This window comes from Anomaloglossus baeobatrachus, chromosome 2 (genome assembly GCF_048569485.1).
Source record: "Anomaloglossus baeobatrachus isolate aAnoBae1 chromosome 2, aAnoBae1.hap1, whole genome shotgun sequence".
Lineage (NCBI taxonomy): Eukaryota > Metazoa > Chordata > Amphibia > Anura > Aromobatidae > Anomaloglossus > Anomaloglossus baeobatrachus.
The window spans coordinates 462,454,278-462,475,663 of NC_134354.1; the positions used below are offsets into that span (position 1 = coordinate 462,454,278).

At 49.7% G+C, this 21,386-nt stretch overlaps 1 protein-coding gene across 1 annotated transcript in view; it reads right to left on the minus strand.

Moving 5' to 3' along the window:
• NIPSNAP2 (nipsnap homolog 2) overlaps window positions 1–9,350 on the minus strand; it is an 82,382-nt gene extending 73,032 nt beyond the window's left edge. Inside the window, exon 1 of the mRNA XM_075336330.1 lies at window positions 9,233–9,350. Coding sequence (XP_075192445.1) covers window positions 9,233–9,312 — 80 coding nt within the window. The 5' untranslated portion in view covers window positions 9,313–9,350. The remainder of the gene's footprint in view (window positions 1–9,232) is intronic.
• Between the last annotated feature and the right edge of the window lie 12,036 nt (window positions 9,351–21,386).

Consider the following 21,386-nt stretch of genomic DNA (forward strand, 5'->3'; position numbering starts at 1 on the left):
ACCCCGTTTGCCAACGCACCAGGGCGCGGGATGAGCTGGGGCAAAGCGCCAGGATTGGCACGTCCAATGGATGCGCCACTTCTGGGGCAGCTGTAGCCTGCTATTTTTAGGCTGGGGAGTGTCCAATAACGGTGGACCTCCCTAGTCTGAGAATAACAGACCACAGCTGTCCGCTTTACCTTGGCTGGTGATCCAATTTGGGGGGGGACCCCACGTTTTTTGTTTTTAATTATTTATTTAATTTTAAATAACAGCGTGGGGTGCCCTCAGTTTTGGATTACCAGCCAAGGTGAAGCTGCCAGCTGTGGTCTGCAGGCTGCAGCCGTCTGCTTTACCCTAGCTGGCTACAAAAGATAAGGTGGACCTCACGTCGTTTTTTTTTTTTTAATAATTCTTTATTTATTGGCTAAATACAAGGCTAAGCACCCCTTAGTGCCACGTGAAAGGCACTAAAGGTGGCTTTACACACTGCAACATCGCAAACGACATCGCTGTAACGTCACCGGTTTTGTGACGTTACAGCGACCTCCCCAGCGACATTGCAGTGTGTGAAACACATCAGCGACCTGGCCTCTGCTGTGAAGTTGTGATCGCTAGAAATCGTTCAGGACCATTCTTTGTTCCTTTTGTTTCCCGCTGTGCAGCAAAGTCTCAGTGTGTAAAGGGGACTTTACAGCGACCACGCGGCTCTGTCTGTGTAGCGTCATGATTAGCGGTCACCTGTGAAGGATTCACCGGTGACCGCTAATCCCCCGAGTGACTGAAGTTTCCCCCCCTCTCTCATACTCAACGATCCCCGGCTCTGCACGGCATTCACACAGCTCCAGCGGCTTTTCCTTTTTTGAAAAAGCCGGCCGCTCATTAAACAATCTCGTATTCCCAGCTTTTCCCCGCCCACAGGCGCCTATGATTGGTTGCAGTGAGACACGCCCCCACGCTGAGTGACAGGTGTCTCACTGCACCCAATCACAGCAGCCGGTGGGCGTGTCTATACTGTGCAGTAAAATAAATAAATAAATAATTAAAAAATCCGGCGTGAGGTCCCCCCTATTTTAATACCAGCCAGATAAAGCCATAAGGCTGAAGGCTGGTATTCTCAGGATGGGTAGCCCGTTATGGGGAGCCCCCCACCCTAACAATATCAGTCAGCAGCCGCCCAGAATTGCCGCATACATTAGATGCGACAGTTCTGGGACTGTACCCGGCTATTCCCGATTTGCCCTGTTGCGTTGGCAAATCGGGGTAATAAGGACTTATTGGCAGCCCATAGCTGCCAATAAGTCCTAGATTAATCATGTCAGGCGTCTCCCCGAGATTCCTTCCATGATTAATCTGTAAATTACAGTTAAAAAACACACACACCCGAAAAATCCTTTATTAGAAATAAAAAACACTAACAAATACCCTCATTACCAATTTATTACCCACAACAAAGCCCTCCTTGTCCGGCGTAATCCACGTTCCTCCAGCGTCTGTTAGGACCTGTTACCATTGTGGATGTGAGCTGATTGCTGTGTCACAGATGAGAGAAGCTGGATCTCTGCTCTGTCACATGCTGAGAGGTCAGGTGCTGGGCAGAATACTGACAGCCACTGAATGTGCAGAGGGAGGGCAGGGGGCGTTCCTGTACACTGAGGCCGGGCAGGGGGCGTTCCTGTACACTGAGGCCGGGCAGGGAGCGTTCCTGTACACTGAGGCCGGGCAGGGAGCGTTCCTGTACACTGAGGCCGGGCAGGGAGCGTTCCTGTACACTGAGGCCGGGCAGGGAGCGTTCCTGTACACTGAGGCCGGGCAGGGAGCGTTCCTGTACACTGAGGCCGGGCAGGGAGCGTTCCTGTACACTGAGGCCGGGCAGGGAGCGTTCCTGTACACTGAGGCCGGGCAGGGAGCGTTCCTGTACACTGAGGCCGGGCAGGGGGCGTTCCTGTACACTGAGGCCGGGCAGGGAGCGTTCCTGTACACTGAGGCCGGGCAGGGAGCGTTCCTGTACACTGAGGCCGGGCAGGGGGCGTTCCTGTACACTGAGGCTGGGCGGTGACAGCTCTGACTGAGGTTTGGCAACCAAGAATACAGGAAAATTGTCATGTTTGTTGGAGCTAAATGTAAACAAGGTGCTGCAGAGAATAAAGTGTGAATTCAAGAGAAACAAAAGTTAGAAAACAGAAAATAACAATGTAGGGGTGATTTATATGACAATACAGCACAGATTAGCTTACAATTTTTTTTGGAGTGTATGTCGGATAACTCCTTTAAGTCACACATCCTATACATGTATACAAACCTCCCCTCACACACATCAATCCCGTTCCCCCGCTACACTGTTCCGGTTTCCGATACACTGACACTCCACACAGCAGACGCAATGTAGTAACGTCATTGCCTTTGATGTCTCAGTAACACACGCTGAATGGTGGAAGAAGAAGACCGCAGCTCCATCCTCCACTAATTTATTCACCACTATATACATCCCTAGGATGGCGATATCGAGATATGGGCAGCTTGCAGGCATGTTGCCGCCCATGGGCTACAGTTTCCAGCCCTGTCTTGGTCTGCAGGCGGGACTGGAATAGCCAAAAGGCTGGACGTGGCCCGCGAGCTATACTCTGCCCAGGTCTGTTCATCTCGCCTTTATCTGTTTACTAGAAATAGGCCCGATGCTATCGCATCGGGAGTGCGGTGAAATGAACATCTGTATATGCTTGTTGCTATTGCACCGCTATTCGTACGCATACACGTCACCGCAGCTTCCGGGCACGAACTGCGCATGCGCAAGTAGCATTGACATCAAAGCTCTTCACACGCAGGAGCATTACCAGCCGAGAGGCATGGCTAGTACTGCAAGTGCGTGGGAAGAGCAGTGACGTCACCGCTACTTGCGCACGCGCAGTTTGTGCCCGGAAGCTGCAGTGAAGTTACCGCTCTTCCCACGCAGGCGCAGTACCAGCTGCGGCTGCTATGGCGCGTGTGTGGAAAAAGCGGTGACGTCACCGCTACTTGCGCATGCGCAGTTTGTGGCCGGAAGCTGCGGTGACGTGTATGTCACTTGCACAGGAGCAGTTTGAACTGCGCCTGCGCAACTTGAACTGTGCCTGCGCAACTGACAGTGCCGCGGTGCATGCTGGAATAAGGTTACAGAAACTGGCGATTATGTATGTAGATGTAGTATGGGTAGCACAACGTTAGGCTGGTTTCAGATGTCCATATTTCAGATATGTGTGACATCAGTTTTTAACACTGATGTCACACGTACCCATGTTATTCTCTGGAGTTAATGACACAGCCATGTTTTCACACGTACTGTGTGACCTCGCGTGGCCCCGCATGCACACACGCAGACATGTCTTTTTTTTTTTTTCTCCAGCAGCACAGGTGTCACACGGATCGCACACTGATGTGATCTGTGTGACATATACCGGAGAAAACACGTGCCTTTTAACAAAAAAAAAAAAAAATCTATATTCACCTGTATCGAGTGCTGCTGTCTTCTTCTCTGCTGCCTTCCGCTGCTGACCGCCGCTCATTATAATCACTGAATATTCACTGCAGCAGCCGGAGGCAGAATCGCTGGGGACAGGTGAGTATCCAGCAGAGAGCGTGTGAGATAGAGTGTGTGTGTGTGTGTGTGTGTGTGTGTGTGTGTGTGTGTGTGTGTGTGTGTGTGTGTGTGTGTGTGTGTGTGTGTGTGTGTGTGTGTGTGTGTGTGTTGCTGTTCCTGTGCTGAATATGAAAAATGGGGGGACCTCACGTCATTTTTTTTTTACCCCCCAAAAATTAAAAAACAAAAAAAAAACCACGGCTAGCCAAGCTATCCCTCTATCAAGCTATTCTATAATATCGATGTATTGTGTTCTCTTATTATCTTATTATAATCTTATTCTATTTTTTTTTCTATCTATATCTAGCTATATTTTGTTTCTCCTTTAAAAAACTAAATAACAAAAACAATTTTTTTTTAATTTTTTTTTTTACATTTCCAGGCGCTCTCTGACAAGGTGCAGTTTTGGTTGCAGTTTGTGTGCATGTAGACTTTGGCTGGGATGCCAAATGCGGCCATTACAAAAAGTACTAAAACGTCCACTCTCAAAAGCAACATAGTGGTAAGATTGGTCCAAATAAACATAATTACCCCCAAAAAGCTGTATATTCTAAGTGGTATCTAAGCATTGGATTGTAGACTGAGGCACGGACGTGATTAATGTGAACGTGGGGTCCAATAAGCCCCACCTGAAATCCACAGCCATGGCCACGGAATGAGGCTGATTACTTTCCACCTGCCTACACATCCAAGTGCATACTGTGGTTCAGTATCAGAAAGCAAATATTCCACCATCTGCTGGTTCTAGGGCGTCTGGGACAAGAATTATTCACACTGCGATTAACCTGAATACACGCATGGACCATGCACTGTAGATTTTATAACCAGTTCACATTTTTAATATCCAGGTAAAAATGACAATAAGGATATCAACAGGAAGTTATTAAAAGGAGTGGTCTTATTAGAGACACCCCCTGTCAGAATGCAGTCCCACTCGGCCCCCTGGCAAACAGCTGATTTATAAGGAAGAAGAAACCAGAGGGTCATTTTACTGGCAGCAGAAATATAGCAGTACTACATACCATACAGATTATTACTAGTGATGAGCAAGCACTACCATGCTCGGGTGCTCAGTGCTAGGGATGGGCGAGCACTACCATGCTCGGGTGCTCAGTGCTAGGGATGAGCGAGCACTACCATGCTCGGGTGCTCAGTACTAGGGATGAGCAAGCACTACCATGCTCGGGTGCTCAGTGCTAGGGATGAGCGAGCACTACCATGCTCGGGTGCTCAGTGCTAGGGATGAGCGAGCACTACCATGCTCGGGTGCTCAGTGCTAGGGATGAGCGAGCACTACCATGCTCGGGTGCTCAGTGCTAGTGATGAGCGAGCACTACCATGCTCGGGTGCTCAGTGCTAGTGATGAGCGAGCACTACCATGCTCGGGTGCTCAGGACTAGTGATGAGCGAGCACTACCATGCTCAGGTGCTCAGGACTAGTGATGAGCGAGCACTACCATGCTCGGGTGCTCAGGACTAGTGATGAGCGAGCACTACCATGCTCGGGTGCTCAGGACTAGTGATGAGCGAGCACTACCATGCTCGGGTGCTCAGGACTAGTGATGAGCGAGCACTACCATGCTCGGGTGCTCAGGACTAGTGATGAGCGAGCACTACCATGCTCGGGTGCTCAGGACTAGTGATGAGCGAGCACTACCATGCTCGGGTGCTCAGGACTAGTGATGAGCGAGCACTACCATGCTCGGGTGCTCAGGACTAGTGATGAGCGAGCACTACCATGCTCGGGTGCTCAGGACTAGTGATGAGCGAGCACTACCATGCTCGGGTGCTCAGGACTAGTGATGAGCGAGCACTACCATGCTCGGGTGCTCAGGACTAGTGATGAGCGAGCACTACCATGCTCGGGTGCTCAGGACTAGTGATGAGCGAGCACTACCATGCTCGGGTGCTCAGGACTAGTGATGAGCGAGCACTACCATGCTCGGGTGCTCAGGACTAGTGATGAGCGAGCACTACCATGCTCGGGTGCTCAGTACTAGTGATGAGCGAGCACTACCATGCTCGGGTGCTCAGGACTAGTGATGAGCGAGCACTACCATGCTCGGGTGCTCAGTACTAGTGATGAGCGAGCACTACCATGCTCGAGTGCTCAGGACTAGTGATGAGCGAGCACTACCATGCTCGGGTGCTCAGGACTAGTGATGAGCGAGCACTACCATGCTCGGGTGCTCAGTACTAGTGATGAGCGAGCACTACCATGCTCGGGTGCTCAGTACTAGTGATGAGCGAGCACTACCATGCTCGGGTGCTCAGTACTAGTGATGAGCGAGCACTACCATGCTCGGGTGCTCAGGACTAGTGATGAGCGAGCACTACCATGCTCGGGTGCTCAGTACTAGTGATGAGCGAGCACTACCATGCTCGGGTGCTCAGTACTAGTGATGAGCGAGCACTACCATGCTCGGGTGCTCAGTACTAGTGATGAGCGAGCACTACCATGCTCGGGTGCTCAGGACTAGTGATGAGCGAGCACTACCATGCTCGGGTGCTCAGGACTAGTGATGAGCGAGAACTACCATGCTCAGGTGCTCAGTACTAGTGATGAGCGAGCACTACCATGCTCAGGTGCTCAGTACTAGTGATGAGCGAGCACTACCATGCTCGGGTGCTCAGTGCTAGGGATGAGTGAGCACTACCATGCTCAGGTGCTCAGGACTAGTGATGAGCGAGCACTACCATGCTCGGGTGCTCAGGACTAGTGATGAGCGAGCACTACCATGCTCAGGTGCTCAGGACTAGTGATGAGCGAGCACTACCATGCTCGGGTGCTCAGGACTAGTGATGAGCGAGCACTACCATGCTCGGGTGCTCAGGACTAGTGATGAGCGAGCACTACCATGCTCGGGTGCTCAGGACTAGTGATGAGCGAGCACTACCATGCTCGGGTGCTCAGGACTAGTGATGAGCGAGCACTACCATGCTCGGGTGCTCAGGACTAGTGATGAGCGAGCACTACCATGCTCAGGTGCTCAGGACTAGTGATGAGCGAGCACTACCATGCTTGGTACTTGTAATGAACAGGTGGGCGCTCAGAGGAGGACGACTGGAGTACCCGAGTATAATAGAAGTCAATGGAAAACCCAAGAATTTTTCCAGAAAATTTTTCCAATGCCTTCCAGTATACTCAGTACTCAAGTTACGCTCATCCGAACATCCAGCTGCTCGTTTCGAGTACCAAGCACCCAAGCCATTTCTAGTCCTGAGCAGGAGGCCGCCCTCTATAATAACCATGTGCCAAATAGGTACATTTAGTAGAAATGTATTAAAGGGGTTGTACAGGACTAGAAAAACTAGGCTAAAAAATAAAGCCACAAATTGTAAGTGCAGATCAGTCCTATTTACAGAACATAATCAGAATGGCGCTGTTTCTGAAATCAGCCTTTTTTTAAAAAAAAAAAAAAAAAAACTTTGTGTGAATATGAGCTTAAAAGTTAGATTTACAATTGGATTTCAATAAAAATGTTGCACAATTCGTCCCTGTGTTGAACTGTCTACAGATGACTGCAAAACGAGTGCCCGTCTATCCTGAGCTCCTCTCAGCCGATCTATGATTACAGAACACATTAAAAGCTAAACGTGAAGAGAAATAAAGTCTGTAAAAAACAAAATGGGCAGAATTCGTAATGGAACTGAATTGCAAAAATTACTTCTGGTGACAAATACGTACACGTGAGAAAATGTCCCCAAAGTTGCACAACTCTGGAATAAATCCTATGGGTTTATCAATCCTCAATCCTAAAATTGAGTAATTTTCCATTTAATACAAGTGTTCTGAAACCTAGAGACCCTCTGCACTTCAGACACTTGAAAGACCCTTTCTATTCATTTCTATGGTTTACCTTTTTTTTTTACATTTCCTGAGCGCTTTTATGACTATTTTGACCTCTAACGTCGCTTCTTTTTTACTCTTCGTTTCGGAATGTTTTTCTTTTTTTTAAGTAACTGGTTGTGGTTTTTGAAGCAAAAACTTCACTGAGAAAAAGGTTCAAAAATCCCAATGTCTTCTAGGAATCTTTTGAGTCTTGTTATAGACGTGAAATATAAAGTCAATTGCGTTGTTACCTAGAACATGCCTGAAGATCTCCCTGGCTCCGGAGCGCCCGACTGCGGCCCGACTCCCTGGCTCCGGAGCGTCCGACTGCGGCCCGACTCCCTGGCTCCGGAGCGCCCGACTGCGGCCCCGACTCCCTGGCTCCGGAGCGGCCGACTGCGGCCCGACTCCCTGGCTCCGGAGCGGCCGACTGCGGCCCGACTCCCTGGCTCCGGAGCGGCCGACTGCGGCCCGACTCCCTGGCTCCGGAGCGGCCGACTGCGGCCCGACTGCCTGGCTCCGGAGCGGCCGACTGCGGCCCGACTGCCTGGCTCCGGAGCGCCCGACTGCGGCCCGACTGCCTGGCTCCGGAGCGCCCGACTGCGGCCCGACTGCCTGGCTCCGGAGCGCCCGACTGCGGCTCGACTCCCTGGCTCCGGAGCGCCCGACTGCGGCACGACTCCCTGGCTCCGGAGCGCCCGACTGCGGCCCGACTGCCTGGCTCCGGAGCGCCCGACTGCGGCACGACTCCCTGGCTCCGGAGCGCCCGACTGCGGCACGACTCCCTGGCTCCGGAGCGCCCGACTGCGGCACGACTCCCTGGCTCCGGAGCGCCCGACTCCGCATACAGACCGGCGTAAACACCAGTCTTAAGGAATCTTGTCCAATGTGAACATGGCCTAAGATGTGTACACAGATGACTGGAGACTGCACACGAGCCACTATGAATGGGACACGATGTCTCAGAGCAGCACAAGCCGTAATGTAAGTTGTGTGCGGCATGTTTCTCTACAGCCAAATCGAAGGGCTAAAAGTGTCACAAGTATTGTCACCATGTTGACTTCTATGGGTGATGTGATGGTTCAGATAACGAGTGTCTCCCCTCCTGAAGAGGGAAGGGGTCTCCAGAATTTGGTTTTACAACCGCTCCATTCATTTTACTGTAGTATCTCCATCAGCAAGGAGTTTGTATGTTCTCCCTGTGTGTGGGTTCCTCCAGGTTCTCCGATTTTCTCGCACTCTCCAAAGACATACTGATAGGGAACTTAGATTATGAGTCCCAATGGGGACAGTGCTAATCACGTCTATAAAGCGCTGTGGAATTAATAGTGCTATATAAGGAAAATAAAGAAGTCTATGTATCAATACCGAGAACTGAGTAAGGTAATGGTTTACAAAACATCTCCTCCTAGTCAGAACATACCTCACCATAAGAGAGAACGCTCATGTAAACACAGACCGAAAACATGGGGGCTCATCACTGATGACTGTGGCCACCCCTCAGTGGGAGAAGGGTGGTCTGCCTGCGGCTCTGCCAGGCACAGGGCAATGACCTTGAGCTGTATATGCTGGCAGCTGGCCAGTCACTGGCACACACATGGCACGGGCACCCTACATGGGCCACAGGGCAGCAGAGGAGGTGACACCCCCGCATCCACAGGGGCAGCAGCCCATCCACCTTCATAAAGTGGCCGGGGTCTCCTCCTGCCACCAGTACACCTTGTGCCCTGCTCCTTCTACATAGCACACACTGCACAGGACCCGAGGGCGGGAGGCTGCAAGCCAAGCACAGCGTGCGAGCTCACCTGACCAGCAGCACGCTGGGCCCGCAGGCCTGGGTCTTCAGTGCCCTACTCAATGCCACGGACATGGCTCTGCTCGCCATCTTGCACAACCTACTGCGCTGCCAATGGACGTCAGTGAGTGTAGGAGGAGCTGAGCTGTAATGCCGGCAGTCACCACCAGGTGGAGCACGGCTCTCTGTGAAGAGACGTGTGATACTGGAAATGGCCACTAGAGGGACGTCCCGCGCTTGTGCTGTCGCCGTGTTACGGGATCTGTGCAGTGGAGTGATCTCTATGATCTATATTTACCAATTATCTATAGTCACTGTGTAAAGTACAAGTGGCTGTCACAGTCTCTAGGAGGAAACACTGGTTGATTTTTGTCTTTTTATTGCCTTATGAAATCTATTACCCTTTTATTTTTCTTCTGGGGTTTTTTTTTTTTACATAATGTGTTTTCAAAAGGATGGGGACAGATAAAAACATGGCATTTTGACATATTTGGGCTTTGTTTTTTTGGGGGGCTTCGTTTGCATAACATTTTATTCTAAGGGTCAGTACGATTATGGCCATCCTAAAGTTAGTTTTATGTTTTACTGTCGTTATATTTTGGAAAATGAATACAAAATGTTAGAACACTGTATTTTTGTGTTGCCAGATTCTGAAAGACGTCTTTAACATTAAGTTTCCACACTGCGTCTATGACACTGGAAGTGTAGCGCCCCCTGAAGCCTTCAGGGAGCTACAAGGTACTGCATCCCCACCTGGGCAGAGCCTACCCCCAGGGACCCAGAAGACCAGTGCCAGTAACAACAAAAACATTCCTGTTAATCCCTGTTTTTCCCCAAATTCCCCATAGACTGGTACCGGACTAGGGTTGGACCCAGGCCCGGACTGACCATAGGGCAATTCTGGCAAATGCCAGATGAGTCGGTCCCTATAGTGGGCCGCTGTATCTGCAGTCACCGTTGCTCTCCTCAACAGTGTGGAGGCCGGACAGCATTATCTGCCGTGTGCACACTAGCTACAGCAGGACCAGTTGGCAATGCGCCTCTGCTGTGTGATAGTGCGCCCGGCATCAGGGCCGGCGTCAGCACCCGGCATACCCGGGCAAATGCCGGGGCCCTGGAGAGCTGGGGGGGCCCACTCGGCCTCGTCACTTCAGCTGCCCCCGGGCCAGGCCCACTCTCCGTAAGTTCTGCTGCCCCTGAGCCGAGTTCCGGGGACCGCAGTCCTCAGCAGGAAACTGTGGCTGCCATCCCCTAGCTAGTTTCACACTTGCGTTGCAAAAAGTGTGATAATAAAGGCCACGGATTCCAGTGAAATAAGTTTTCTTTAGCCGAGAGAGAGAGCTCTCATCATCACCGCACACCTCCCGATATCACCGCACACCTCCGGACATCACCGCACACCTCCCGACATCACCGCACACCTCCCGACATCACCGCACACATCCCGACATCACCGCACACATCCCGACATCACCGCACACATCCCGACATCACCGCACACCTCCCGACATCACCGCACACCTCCCGACATCACCGCACACCTCCCGACATCACCGCACACCTCTCGACATCACCGCACACCTCCCGACATCACCGCACACCTCCCGACATCACCGCACACCTCCCGACATCACCGCACACATCCCGACATCACCGCACACATCCCGACATCACCGCACACCTCCCGACATCACCGCACACCTGCCGACATCACCGCACACCTCCCGACATCACCGCACACCTCCCGACATCACCGCACACCTCCCGACATTACTGCACACATCCTGACATCACCGCACACATCCCGACATCACCGCACACATCCCGACATCACCGCACACATCCCGACATCACCGCACACATCCCGACATCACCGCACACATCCCGACATTCCCGCACACATCCCGACATCACCGCACACATCCCGACATCACCGCACACATCCCGACATCACCGCACACCTCCCGACATCACCGCACACCTCCCGACATCACCGCACACCTCCTGACATCACCGCACACCTCCCGACATCACAGCACACCTCCCGACATCACCGCACACCTCCCGACATTACTGCACACATCCTGACATCACCGCACACATCCCGACATCACCGCACACATCCCGACATCACCGCACACATCCCGACATCACCGCACACATCCCGACATCACCGCACACATCCCGACATTCCCGCACACATCCCGACATCACCGCACACATCCCGACATCACCGCACACCTCCCGACATTATCGCACACCTCCCGACATCACCGCACACCTCCCGACATCACCGCACACCTCCTGACATCACCGCACACATTCCGACATCACCGCACACATCCCGACATTATCGCACACATCCCGACATTACCGCACACATCCTGACATCACCGAACACATCCCGACATCACCGCACACATCCCGACATCACCGCACACATCCCGACATTACCGCACACCTCCCGACATCACCGCACACCTCCCGACATCACCGCACACCTCCCGACATCACCGCACACCTCCCGACATCACCGCACACATCTTCACCGCACACACCCCGACATCATCGCACACATCCCGACATCCCCACATACCTCCCGACACTACAGCCCTCATCATCACCGCACACACCGGCATTACCTCAGTGACGTCCCCGCTGACAGCGCGATTCACTTCAGTTGCTGCGTGGAGCTCACAGGAGCGGCGGTGTTCTACTGCCGCTCCTGTCAGCTTCATGTAGCAGAGCTGGATGCGGGACCTCTTGTGGATTACGCCGGACCTGGAGGGGTATTTAGGGATTTTAATAAAGTGGTGAAAGAGGGTGTTTTTTTTTTACTGGCTCTGCTCTTAGCAACACCGAAGGACAGGGATCCGTAACAAAGGAGGACTTGGATACTGTGCTGAAGGGCAGATTGCACAATACCCTGTAACGACCTGATAGGCCAGGGCGTCACATTATATGGTCGTGTTACACAATCTACAAGTGCACAAAAACATTACACATTCAACACACGAAAAGTGAGCCTGTGCACCCCCCAATTTTAGTCCCAGTCCAGCCCTGGTTGGACCAATGGATGTGTGTTGCCCTGTGCTATTAGGGGGATGCAGTCCCAGAGATCAGGGGCAGTCACTCGGTCCCGGGCTTAACAGGTCACTGGTGGCGGTGCCCAGTTCCGTGCCCTGGGGTGGCTCCCCAATAAAAGGGGGATAGTTTAAGTGGAAAGGTTTGTGACACCACCCACGGTAGAGTGGCCAGGTGGAATGGCCACCGCTGCTGTGTTTCACTCCTGCTGGGGCCGGTGTTATGAGCAGCAGGTTGGTGAGCCCTCCGTGGGTAGGGCTGGCCCCAGTGGAGGATGAGAGTAGTAGTCAGTGTAAGTGTGTGCACAAACGTCACTGGGACAACACAGGGAAGTCTTTTAAAAGTCTTTTTAATCACTGGCAGGTCTAGGTTTCTGCACCTGGCACACACGATTCCAGGAGTCCTGTCTGACTTCCACCGGCAACCGTTCACTTTCCTCCTCACAGTTCACAGAGGTTGCCAGGAGAGCTCCACACTGCTCGACCTCCAACCCTCAACTCCCTGTTTCTACTCTCCTCCCCCAAACTGACTCCTCCCCCTGGGCTTGGACAGGGGTGGGCAATTTGGTCTGGCTTTTGCATACCAGTGCTGATTCCTTGGAGTTCAGGAAGACATTACACCTTAAGTGGGTGCAATGCCCTGTGGCACCTGAGGTCCCAGGGGTGCCATAGATGGCCACTTAGAGGTGGAGCCAATCCAGTCCACTAGACCACCAGGTGGGAGGGCCAGACAATGGACAGTCAGACGGTCAGTCTGCAGAGTCAGTGACAGAGAGAGGAACTGAGCAGATGCACTGACAGGAGTGAAAGAGGGCCTGACCTGAGGGCCCAGGCAGTTGGTTGCCGGTGGAGTACAGTGGAGTACTCCTGGAACCACAGCACTGACGGGGTACAGAATCCTAGGTCAGGCAAACGCTCTAGGCAGACCTGATAAAATCTGCACAGTGAGGGGACCATCAAGGACCTCACTGACCTTGAAGTTCGGGACACAGTCAGAATGGGAGAACCGGGGAACAGGACCAGAAACTCCGACACCACAGGGTTCACGCTACCGTCATACGGACTACCGTTAAGAGAATACCAGGAGGGGACCCCCAGCCACTCCAAGCCACGGGGATCCACCAACCAAAGACAGGTGTAGGGGAAAGAAGCCACCAGGTCACTAAACCGGCACTGGGATTAAGGGGACCTGAGGTCAGCACCAGCCTTCCTCGGGTGACCTGTTTACACCTTCCCGTGAGTAAAGGAACCAGTTACACTGCAACCTCTTTCAACACCCATCTACATCACCTATCCTTTGGGGCCTGGCCCTGCTTGCGGAGGGCCTAACATCCATGCTTCCACCAACACCAGCCCCAGTAGTGAGAACTGTGCAGCGGCGGCTCCATCCACATAGCCGCAACCCGCAAGTGGCGTCATGTGATAAACTTTCATTTAATTCCCCCTTTTCAGAAAGCACCTAGGGCGCAGGACCAGCGAACGTCCACCAAGTGACATTTCCCCAGTTATACACCGCCCGGGACCGAGTACCCCATAATCCTGGGCAAGACACATATTTCCGTTGTTCCAAAACCGCAGCGTGTTACAATTCAGCACCGTGGTGGGATTGATATCTCATGCCCACTCTACCTTTTTTACCATGTGAATTGACCAGCGGTGAGTTTTCAAGTTCAGAACATTAAATTTCTCTGAGGTTTCTGTGAAGATATTCCACATAGATCTGCATCAAATGCGAAAAATCCACAAGAAAAATTTCCAAAATTTTGACAAGTAAGGTTAATAATAAATCTGTCATAACAGAACCTTCAGTTTTTCTCAAATTACAGTAGGTGATGCAGCCTGGATGCTGGATGGAGAGTGATGATCAACTTGACTCTTCTGAATTCCCCATAGGTACTCGGTTGAGTTTAATCAGGATACATACTTGGCCACTGAATCACTATAAGGCCATGTGCGCACGTTGCGTTTTTTTCTGCGTTTTGGCTGCATTTACAACTGCACTGTGTCATTGACAAAATGCATGCGTTGTGCTTCCCCAGCAAAGTGTATGAGAATCATGCAAGCTCTGTGCGCACGATGCTTTTTGAAACGCAGCATTTTGATTGTCAAAAATTTGACAAAATCTCTGAGTTTAGAAAAGCAGCATGTCAATTCTTTTGTCCGTTTTGGCAGCGTTCTACACCCATTGAAATCAATGAGTTGTAGAAAAACACTGCCAAAATGTTAAGCAGTGCGTTTGCACTGCATTATTGTTGCGATCTGCATGGGTTTTTTTACATAATAAATGCAGGTCTTTCGTCTATCTCTCTCTGTCGGTCGGTCGGTCGGTCTGTCGGTCGTTTTTTCTCTCTCTCTGTCCATGTCGGTCTCTCCTTCCCACCCCCTTCTCATACTCACCGATCCATGATCACCAGCGCGGCGCTGCACGGCGTTCACACTGTGGCGGCTTCTCCTCTTTTGAAAATGCCGGCCACTCATTAATCCATCTCGTATTCCCTGCTTCCCCCACCCACCAGCGCCTATGATTGGTTGCAGTCAGACACGCCCCCACGCTGAGTGACAGCTGTCTCACTGCAACCAATCACAGCCGCCGGTGGGCGGGTCTATATCGAGCAGTAAAACAAATAAATAAATAATTAAAAAAAAACCGACGTGCGGTCTCCCCAAATTGGATACCAGCCAGGGTAAAGCCACACGGCTGAAGGCTGGTATTCTCAAGATGGGGAGCTCCACGTTATGGGGAGCCCCTCAGCCTAACAATATCAGCCAGCAGCCGCCCGGAGTTGCCGCATCCATTAGATGCGACAGTCCCGGGACTTTACTCGGCTCATCCCGAATTGCCCTGGTGCGGTGGCAAACGGGGAAATAAGGAGTTAATGGCAGCAGCACTTTTCTCTTTTTCTTTCTCTCTCTCTTTCTCTCTTTTTTATCCCTTTCTCTTGCTCTTTTTCCCTTTTTCTCCCCTCCTTTCCCCTTCTTTCCTTCTCTCTCTTTTCTTTTTACCCTTAGCTACCTTTCCTACTTCCCAAAGTCTAGGATATTAGCTTCATCTTTATGTTTTACCTAACAAGAATTTTCCTATTTTACCTGACAAATATTTGTCATACTTCCCTATGGTACTTAATGTCTGATTATGCCTGTACTAATTATTTTTTCATATTTTTCATGTGATTAAGAGCACAATCTGCAAATGTGAGGAACCTTACCTCTATGTGTACATCCGGTTGTCCTTCGTGACCCGTGCTTCCTTGTTCTGACCATTGATGTACGTTCCATCAGCAGTATACCTCCTATGTATATTTGTATTATTTTGTATATATTCTATGTATCACCTGTACATTATGCACTCACTATTGTTGTTGTTCTCACACCTTTCAGGCAACAACCTTGAAAAAGGCTCTACGCCGAAACGTTGGTGCTGTTGCTTTGGTTAGGTTCTTTTTGCAGTGTGTCTGTAATAAATCCACTTGCATATACATATCCTTTTGTCCTCATTCGAGTGCTGGGGTTTTACATTATACTATTCATAGCTGCCACTAAGTCCTAGGTTAATCATGGCAGGCGTCTCCCCGAGATACCTTCCATGATTAACCTGTAAGTTAAAGAAAATAAACACACATCCAAAAAATCCTTTATTTGGAATGAAAGACAAAAAAATACCCTCTTTTACCACTTTATTAACCCCTCAAAAACACCTCCAGGTCCGACGTAATCCACGCAAGGTCCCACGACGCTTTCAGCTCTGCTACATCGGAAGCTGACAGGAGCGGCAGTAGAACACCACCTCTCCTGTGAGCTCCATGCAGCAACTGAAGTGAGTCGCACGATCAGCTGTGCTGTCACTGAGGTTACTCGCGGCCACCGCTCTCAGGTGGAGGAGTGCAGCTGTGGCCGCAAGTAATCTGAGTGACAGCACAGCTGATCGCGCGGCTTACTGCAGTCACTTAGGGGATTTGCGATCACAGGTGAGTCCTTCACGTGTGACCGCAAATGGGGATGCTGCAGAGCCGAGTGGGACCGCACTGTCAAAAATGTGCGTTCTGGATGCTTTTCCCACTCTGTCTATTGGTAGAGCAAGCATCCAGAACGCATGAATTCTCCAGGAATGTGCGCATGTTGCGTTCTGCCAAATGCATCCCATAATGCAGCTTTTTCAGCTGCGTTCTGAGACGCACAAGCAGTGACACGCTGCGGAATCGAACGCAACATGCGCACATGGCCTAAGACCAGTTTCAGACGTCCGTATTTCAGGTATGTGTGACATCCATTTTTAACACGGATGCCACATGTACCCATGTCATTCTCTGGTGTTACTCACACGGCCGTGTTTACACACGGACCACGTAGTCCGGCACCACACACGGTGACATGTCCGTTTTTCCTTTGGCAGCACAGGTGTAAGACGGATGGCACACTGATGTGATCCATGTGACATCAGTGTGACACATACAGGAGCAAACACGTGTCTTTGGAAAAAAAAAAATATTTTCCCTACTCACTTGTCTCCAGTGCCACAGTCTTCAGGCTGCTGTCACTTGCCTCCCCGCTCATTAGACTCATTGCATATGCACTGCACTGAGGAGCTGGAAGCAGGAGCAATGCCAGGACATCAGTGCGGCAGGTAAGTATCCAGCAGTGTGTGTGTGCAGTGAATTCAGGGGGTCATCGGATTATCCAAGGAACTCTGATGACACCTGACGACACCCCAGTAACACCCACGCTACCGCGGGTGTAGCGGCTGTGACTTCATGGGTTCATCAGAGTTCATTGTGAACTCTGATTAACCCGTGACGTCACCGCCACACGCGCACACACACACACACACACTGATAAGGGCACCCCATTGGTGACCTGTGCTGACCTTATGAGGTCCAGGTCCCCTTAAGGAAGCACACACATTGATGATAAGGGCGCCCCTGTGGTAACATGGGCTGAACTTATGAGGTCCAGGTCATCGCAGGGAAGCATACACAACAGTATGTGTGTGTCTGCAGGGACTGCTCTCGCAAACAATGGGGAATGTTCTGTGCTCCATTGAATGTGCCAGCAGTATAGGATTGACATGGGCCCCCTTACTGGATTACAGCAGACCAGGATTAGGACTTAGACAGGGAAATAAATTGGAAAAGAGGGTGTCTCTTGTCTTTATTTATTGAATAATTTTCTCTGTTTGTCTTTTCAGGTTGTTTTTCGGGAACGTCGTGGGACCTCACCATGGATTACGGCAGACCGTTTGTATTTAAAAAAAAAAAAAAAGCAAATAAATTGGTGAATGAGGGCTGGAGTTGTTTTTTTTTTGTTCAATTAAACTTCTATATTCTCCTTTCAACTACTGGATTAGTAATGAGGGTGTCTGCTAGACGCCACCCATTACTAATACCAGGGTTTGACGCCAGCTGGGGCTAGCATCAACCCCACAAATATTACCCCATTTGCCACTGCACCAGGGCAACAGGAAGAGCCAGGTTCAGCACCAGAATTGGCACATCTAATGGAAGCGCTATTTCTGGGGAGGCTGCGGGCTGCTATTGTTAGGCTGGAAAGGGACAAATAACCATGGCCCTTCCGACGCTAATAATATCAGCCCCCAGCTGTACCTTGGCTGGTTTTAGTAAAATGGAGGGGACCACACATCATTTTTTAAACAAAAAAAATCTAAAAATTAAAAAAATAAGCGTGGGATCCCCTCTATTTTTAATAACCAGCCAAGGTACAGCAGAAAGCTGAGGGTTGCAGCCTGCAGCTGCTGCTGTTCCTGTACTGTATATGATAATTGTTTTTTGTTTTTTTTTCTTTTTATTTTAAATTAAAAAATAAAAATGCTGTAAAACAGGTGGCCAAGATAGCTATCTCTATCTATTGAGTTATTCTATCTGTTCTTTCTTTCTTTCTTTCTTTCTATTTTATATGTTCTTTCTTATTTTCTTTTTTTATATCTCTCTATTTTATCTATTCTATCTATCTATCTATCTTTTTATACCTATCTATAATTTTTTAGGCTTTGCCCATTTTTTACACATTAAAAAAAACATTAATTTCAGTATCATGCATTTTTTACCGGTACTAGTCACACAGATGTCACACGTATGCAAACACGGACGTCACATGGACTACCATACCGGTACGTGTGACTTGCACCTGTTTAAACATGGACGTCTGAAAGGGGCCTAACCCTGTTTGATTTTCTTCAGAAATTAAATGAAATGTAGCCCAACACCAGCAGCACTCATGCAGCCTCACATAAGGACACTGCTACCACCATGTTTATTTTAGGCACCATATATTTTTCTAAATTCACAGTTCCCACAGTGAATCATGGTGGTAGCAGTGTTCTCATGCATATTCATATGAGCTGCGTGACTGCTGCTGGCGTTGGGGAGCTACATTTCATTAATTTCTGAAGAACAGGGTGAACAGGGTGAAAGTGATTCAGTGGCCAACCGTCTCCTGATCTGAACCCAACCAAACACCTATGGGAACTCTGAAGAGACAAGTTGTCATCATTCTCCATCCAGCATCCAGGCTCCAAAAGGGGTCATTCTTGAAGGAGGAAAATAGATAGATATTGCTATGTCACCATCTTGTTCTTTCCATGCCTAGCACACTCGGTGCTGTCCTTAAATATCAAACAAAATTCTACTGAAGATTTTGCAATGAAAATAAGATTATGAACCTTACTTTCATCTTAAGGGTACAAAATAGTCTATGAAACTCAGTCTTGTCAAAATTATGTAAATTGTTCTTGTGTTCAGTGAGATATTGATTGAAATCTTACTTTTTAAAAGGGGTGTACTTATTTATGCTGAGCACTGTAAAACGTACACCGTAACATGGTTGTATGGCTTGTGCACGTTTCGATAAATAGTTGTTAACTAAATACCTTACTTTTTTTTTTACGTATTAAGCAATATTGGCGTTCATATATTCATTCATCATAGTGTGCTGACACACAGTGTATCTATAGGTAACTGTATTTAGTCTTGGAAATTTTCAATAACATCTGCTCTATAAAAACAAATTGCACACACTTAACTTGGGGGGGAAAAAAAATCACCCAAGTTTTCTGAATGCAGCTTATTCGATTTTCTATACTTTTATATGAACTGAGTCAATGTGTGTAAAAAGGGAGAGACCTGACAGTCACGGAGAGCAGGGACAAATAGAAGCCGCCTGGGACCCCATAGGACACATAATACATAAGCCAGTCGCCAGCCAGAGTCCGTGTCTAGATATGAAGTATATAAGTATGCTGGGAATGTTGGGACCAGGGCCGGTTTTAGACAAAGTGGGGCTCTGGGCAAAAGATTAAGGTGGGGCCCTAAATGCGCACATATTGCACCATCAACTCAGACATGAGGCCATTAAACGAGCGTGGTGGACAATATTGAAGCCATTCTGCGCTTGTTTCCCGGCCTCTTTACTTAGGTTAATGAAGAATGATTGGCACAGAATGCTCACCAGTAGATTAATCTGTCCCCTACAGTATCATGTCATCAGCAGCAGTCCTGCAGTTTGCAGCGGGAGATGTGCTGCTCAGAACAGTGATCTTTGTTGCACCATAAGACTATGTCCACATGCTGCATTCTGGTTTGACAACAAATCTGGCAGACTCTTGACAAATGTAAACACTGCGTTTGGTAAAAACGCATGCGTTTTCGATGCGTTTTCACTTTGTTTTCCCAGCGTTTGGTCTGCCTTTTGGACAGTGCGTTTTTAAAGGAGAAAGAAAATATGATAGGATAGGATTTGATAGATAGGTAGAATACATAGATAGATAGAGGGATAGCTAGAAAAAATAGATGGAAAGAATAGCTAGCATGACTGCTTGCTGACAGCAGACAGAGACAGAGCCATGCGGTGAGAATGAACTCGGGTGAACCTTTGAGGTCAGCGCCGCGACACAGGCAGTAGTGCAGGGCCCGCAGGTGTGACGACAGAGTTTCACCCGAGTTCATTGTCATCGCGCAGCTCTGTCTCTGTGTGCTGTTATGAACTCGGGTGAACCTCAGACGTCAGTGCTGCAACACAGACAGTAGTGCGGGGCCCCACAGCTGTGACGTCAAAGTTTCACCCGAGTTCACTGTCATCACGCTGCTGTGTGCTGTCATGAATTCGGGTGAAACTCTGACGTCAGTGGTGCAACACAGGCAGTAGTGCGGGACCTCGCAGCTGTGACGTCAAAGCTTCCGAGTTCATTGTCATTGCGCTGCTCTGTCTCTGTGTGCTGCCATGAACTCGGGTGAACCTCTGACGTCAGTCCTGCAACACAGGCAGTAGTGCGGGGCCCGCAGCTGTGACGCCAGAATTTCACCCAAGTTCATTCTCATCGCACGGCTCTGTCTCTGTGTGGTGGCCTGATATGCGGTCACAGGTGCAGGATTCACCTGTGACCACAAATCACTTGAGTGACGTCCCACTGATCGCGCAGCTCACTTCAGTCACTCGGATAATTTGCTGTCACAGGTGGAGGACTCCATCTGTGGCCGCGGATAACCTGAGTAACATCACTGCTAATAGCGTGACTCACTTCAGTTGCTGAGTGGAGCTCACAGCGAGCGGTCATACTCTATGGCCACTCGCTGTGAGCTTCCGATGTAGCAAAGCTGGAAACATCGTTGGACCTTGTGTGGATTGCGTCGGACTTCGAAGGGTGTTTGGGGGTTAATAAACTGGTGAAATAAGGTGTTTTATTTTAACTTTTAGAAATAATAAAGAATTTTTTGGGTGTGTTTATTTACTTTCACTTACAGATTATTCATGGGGGATGTCTCATAGATGCCTGCCATGATTAACCTAGAACTTAGTGGCAGCTATTAACTCCATATTACCCCGATTGCCACCGCACCAGTGTAATCGGGTTTAGACGGGTAAGTTTCCGGGACTGTCGCATCTAATGGATGCGGCAATTCCCAGAGGCTGCTGGCTGATATTTTTAGGCTGGGGGCAGCCTAAAAATGATAGAGCTCCCCAGTCTGAGAATACCTGCCAGAAGTTGTGAGTTTTTTTCTTGGCTGGGTACCAATTGTGGGGGGACTGCACATCATTTATATTTTTTTTAAATTATTTACTTATTTATTTTAC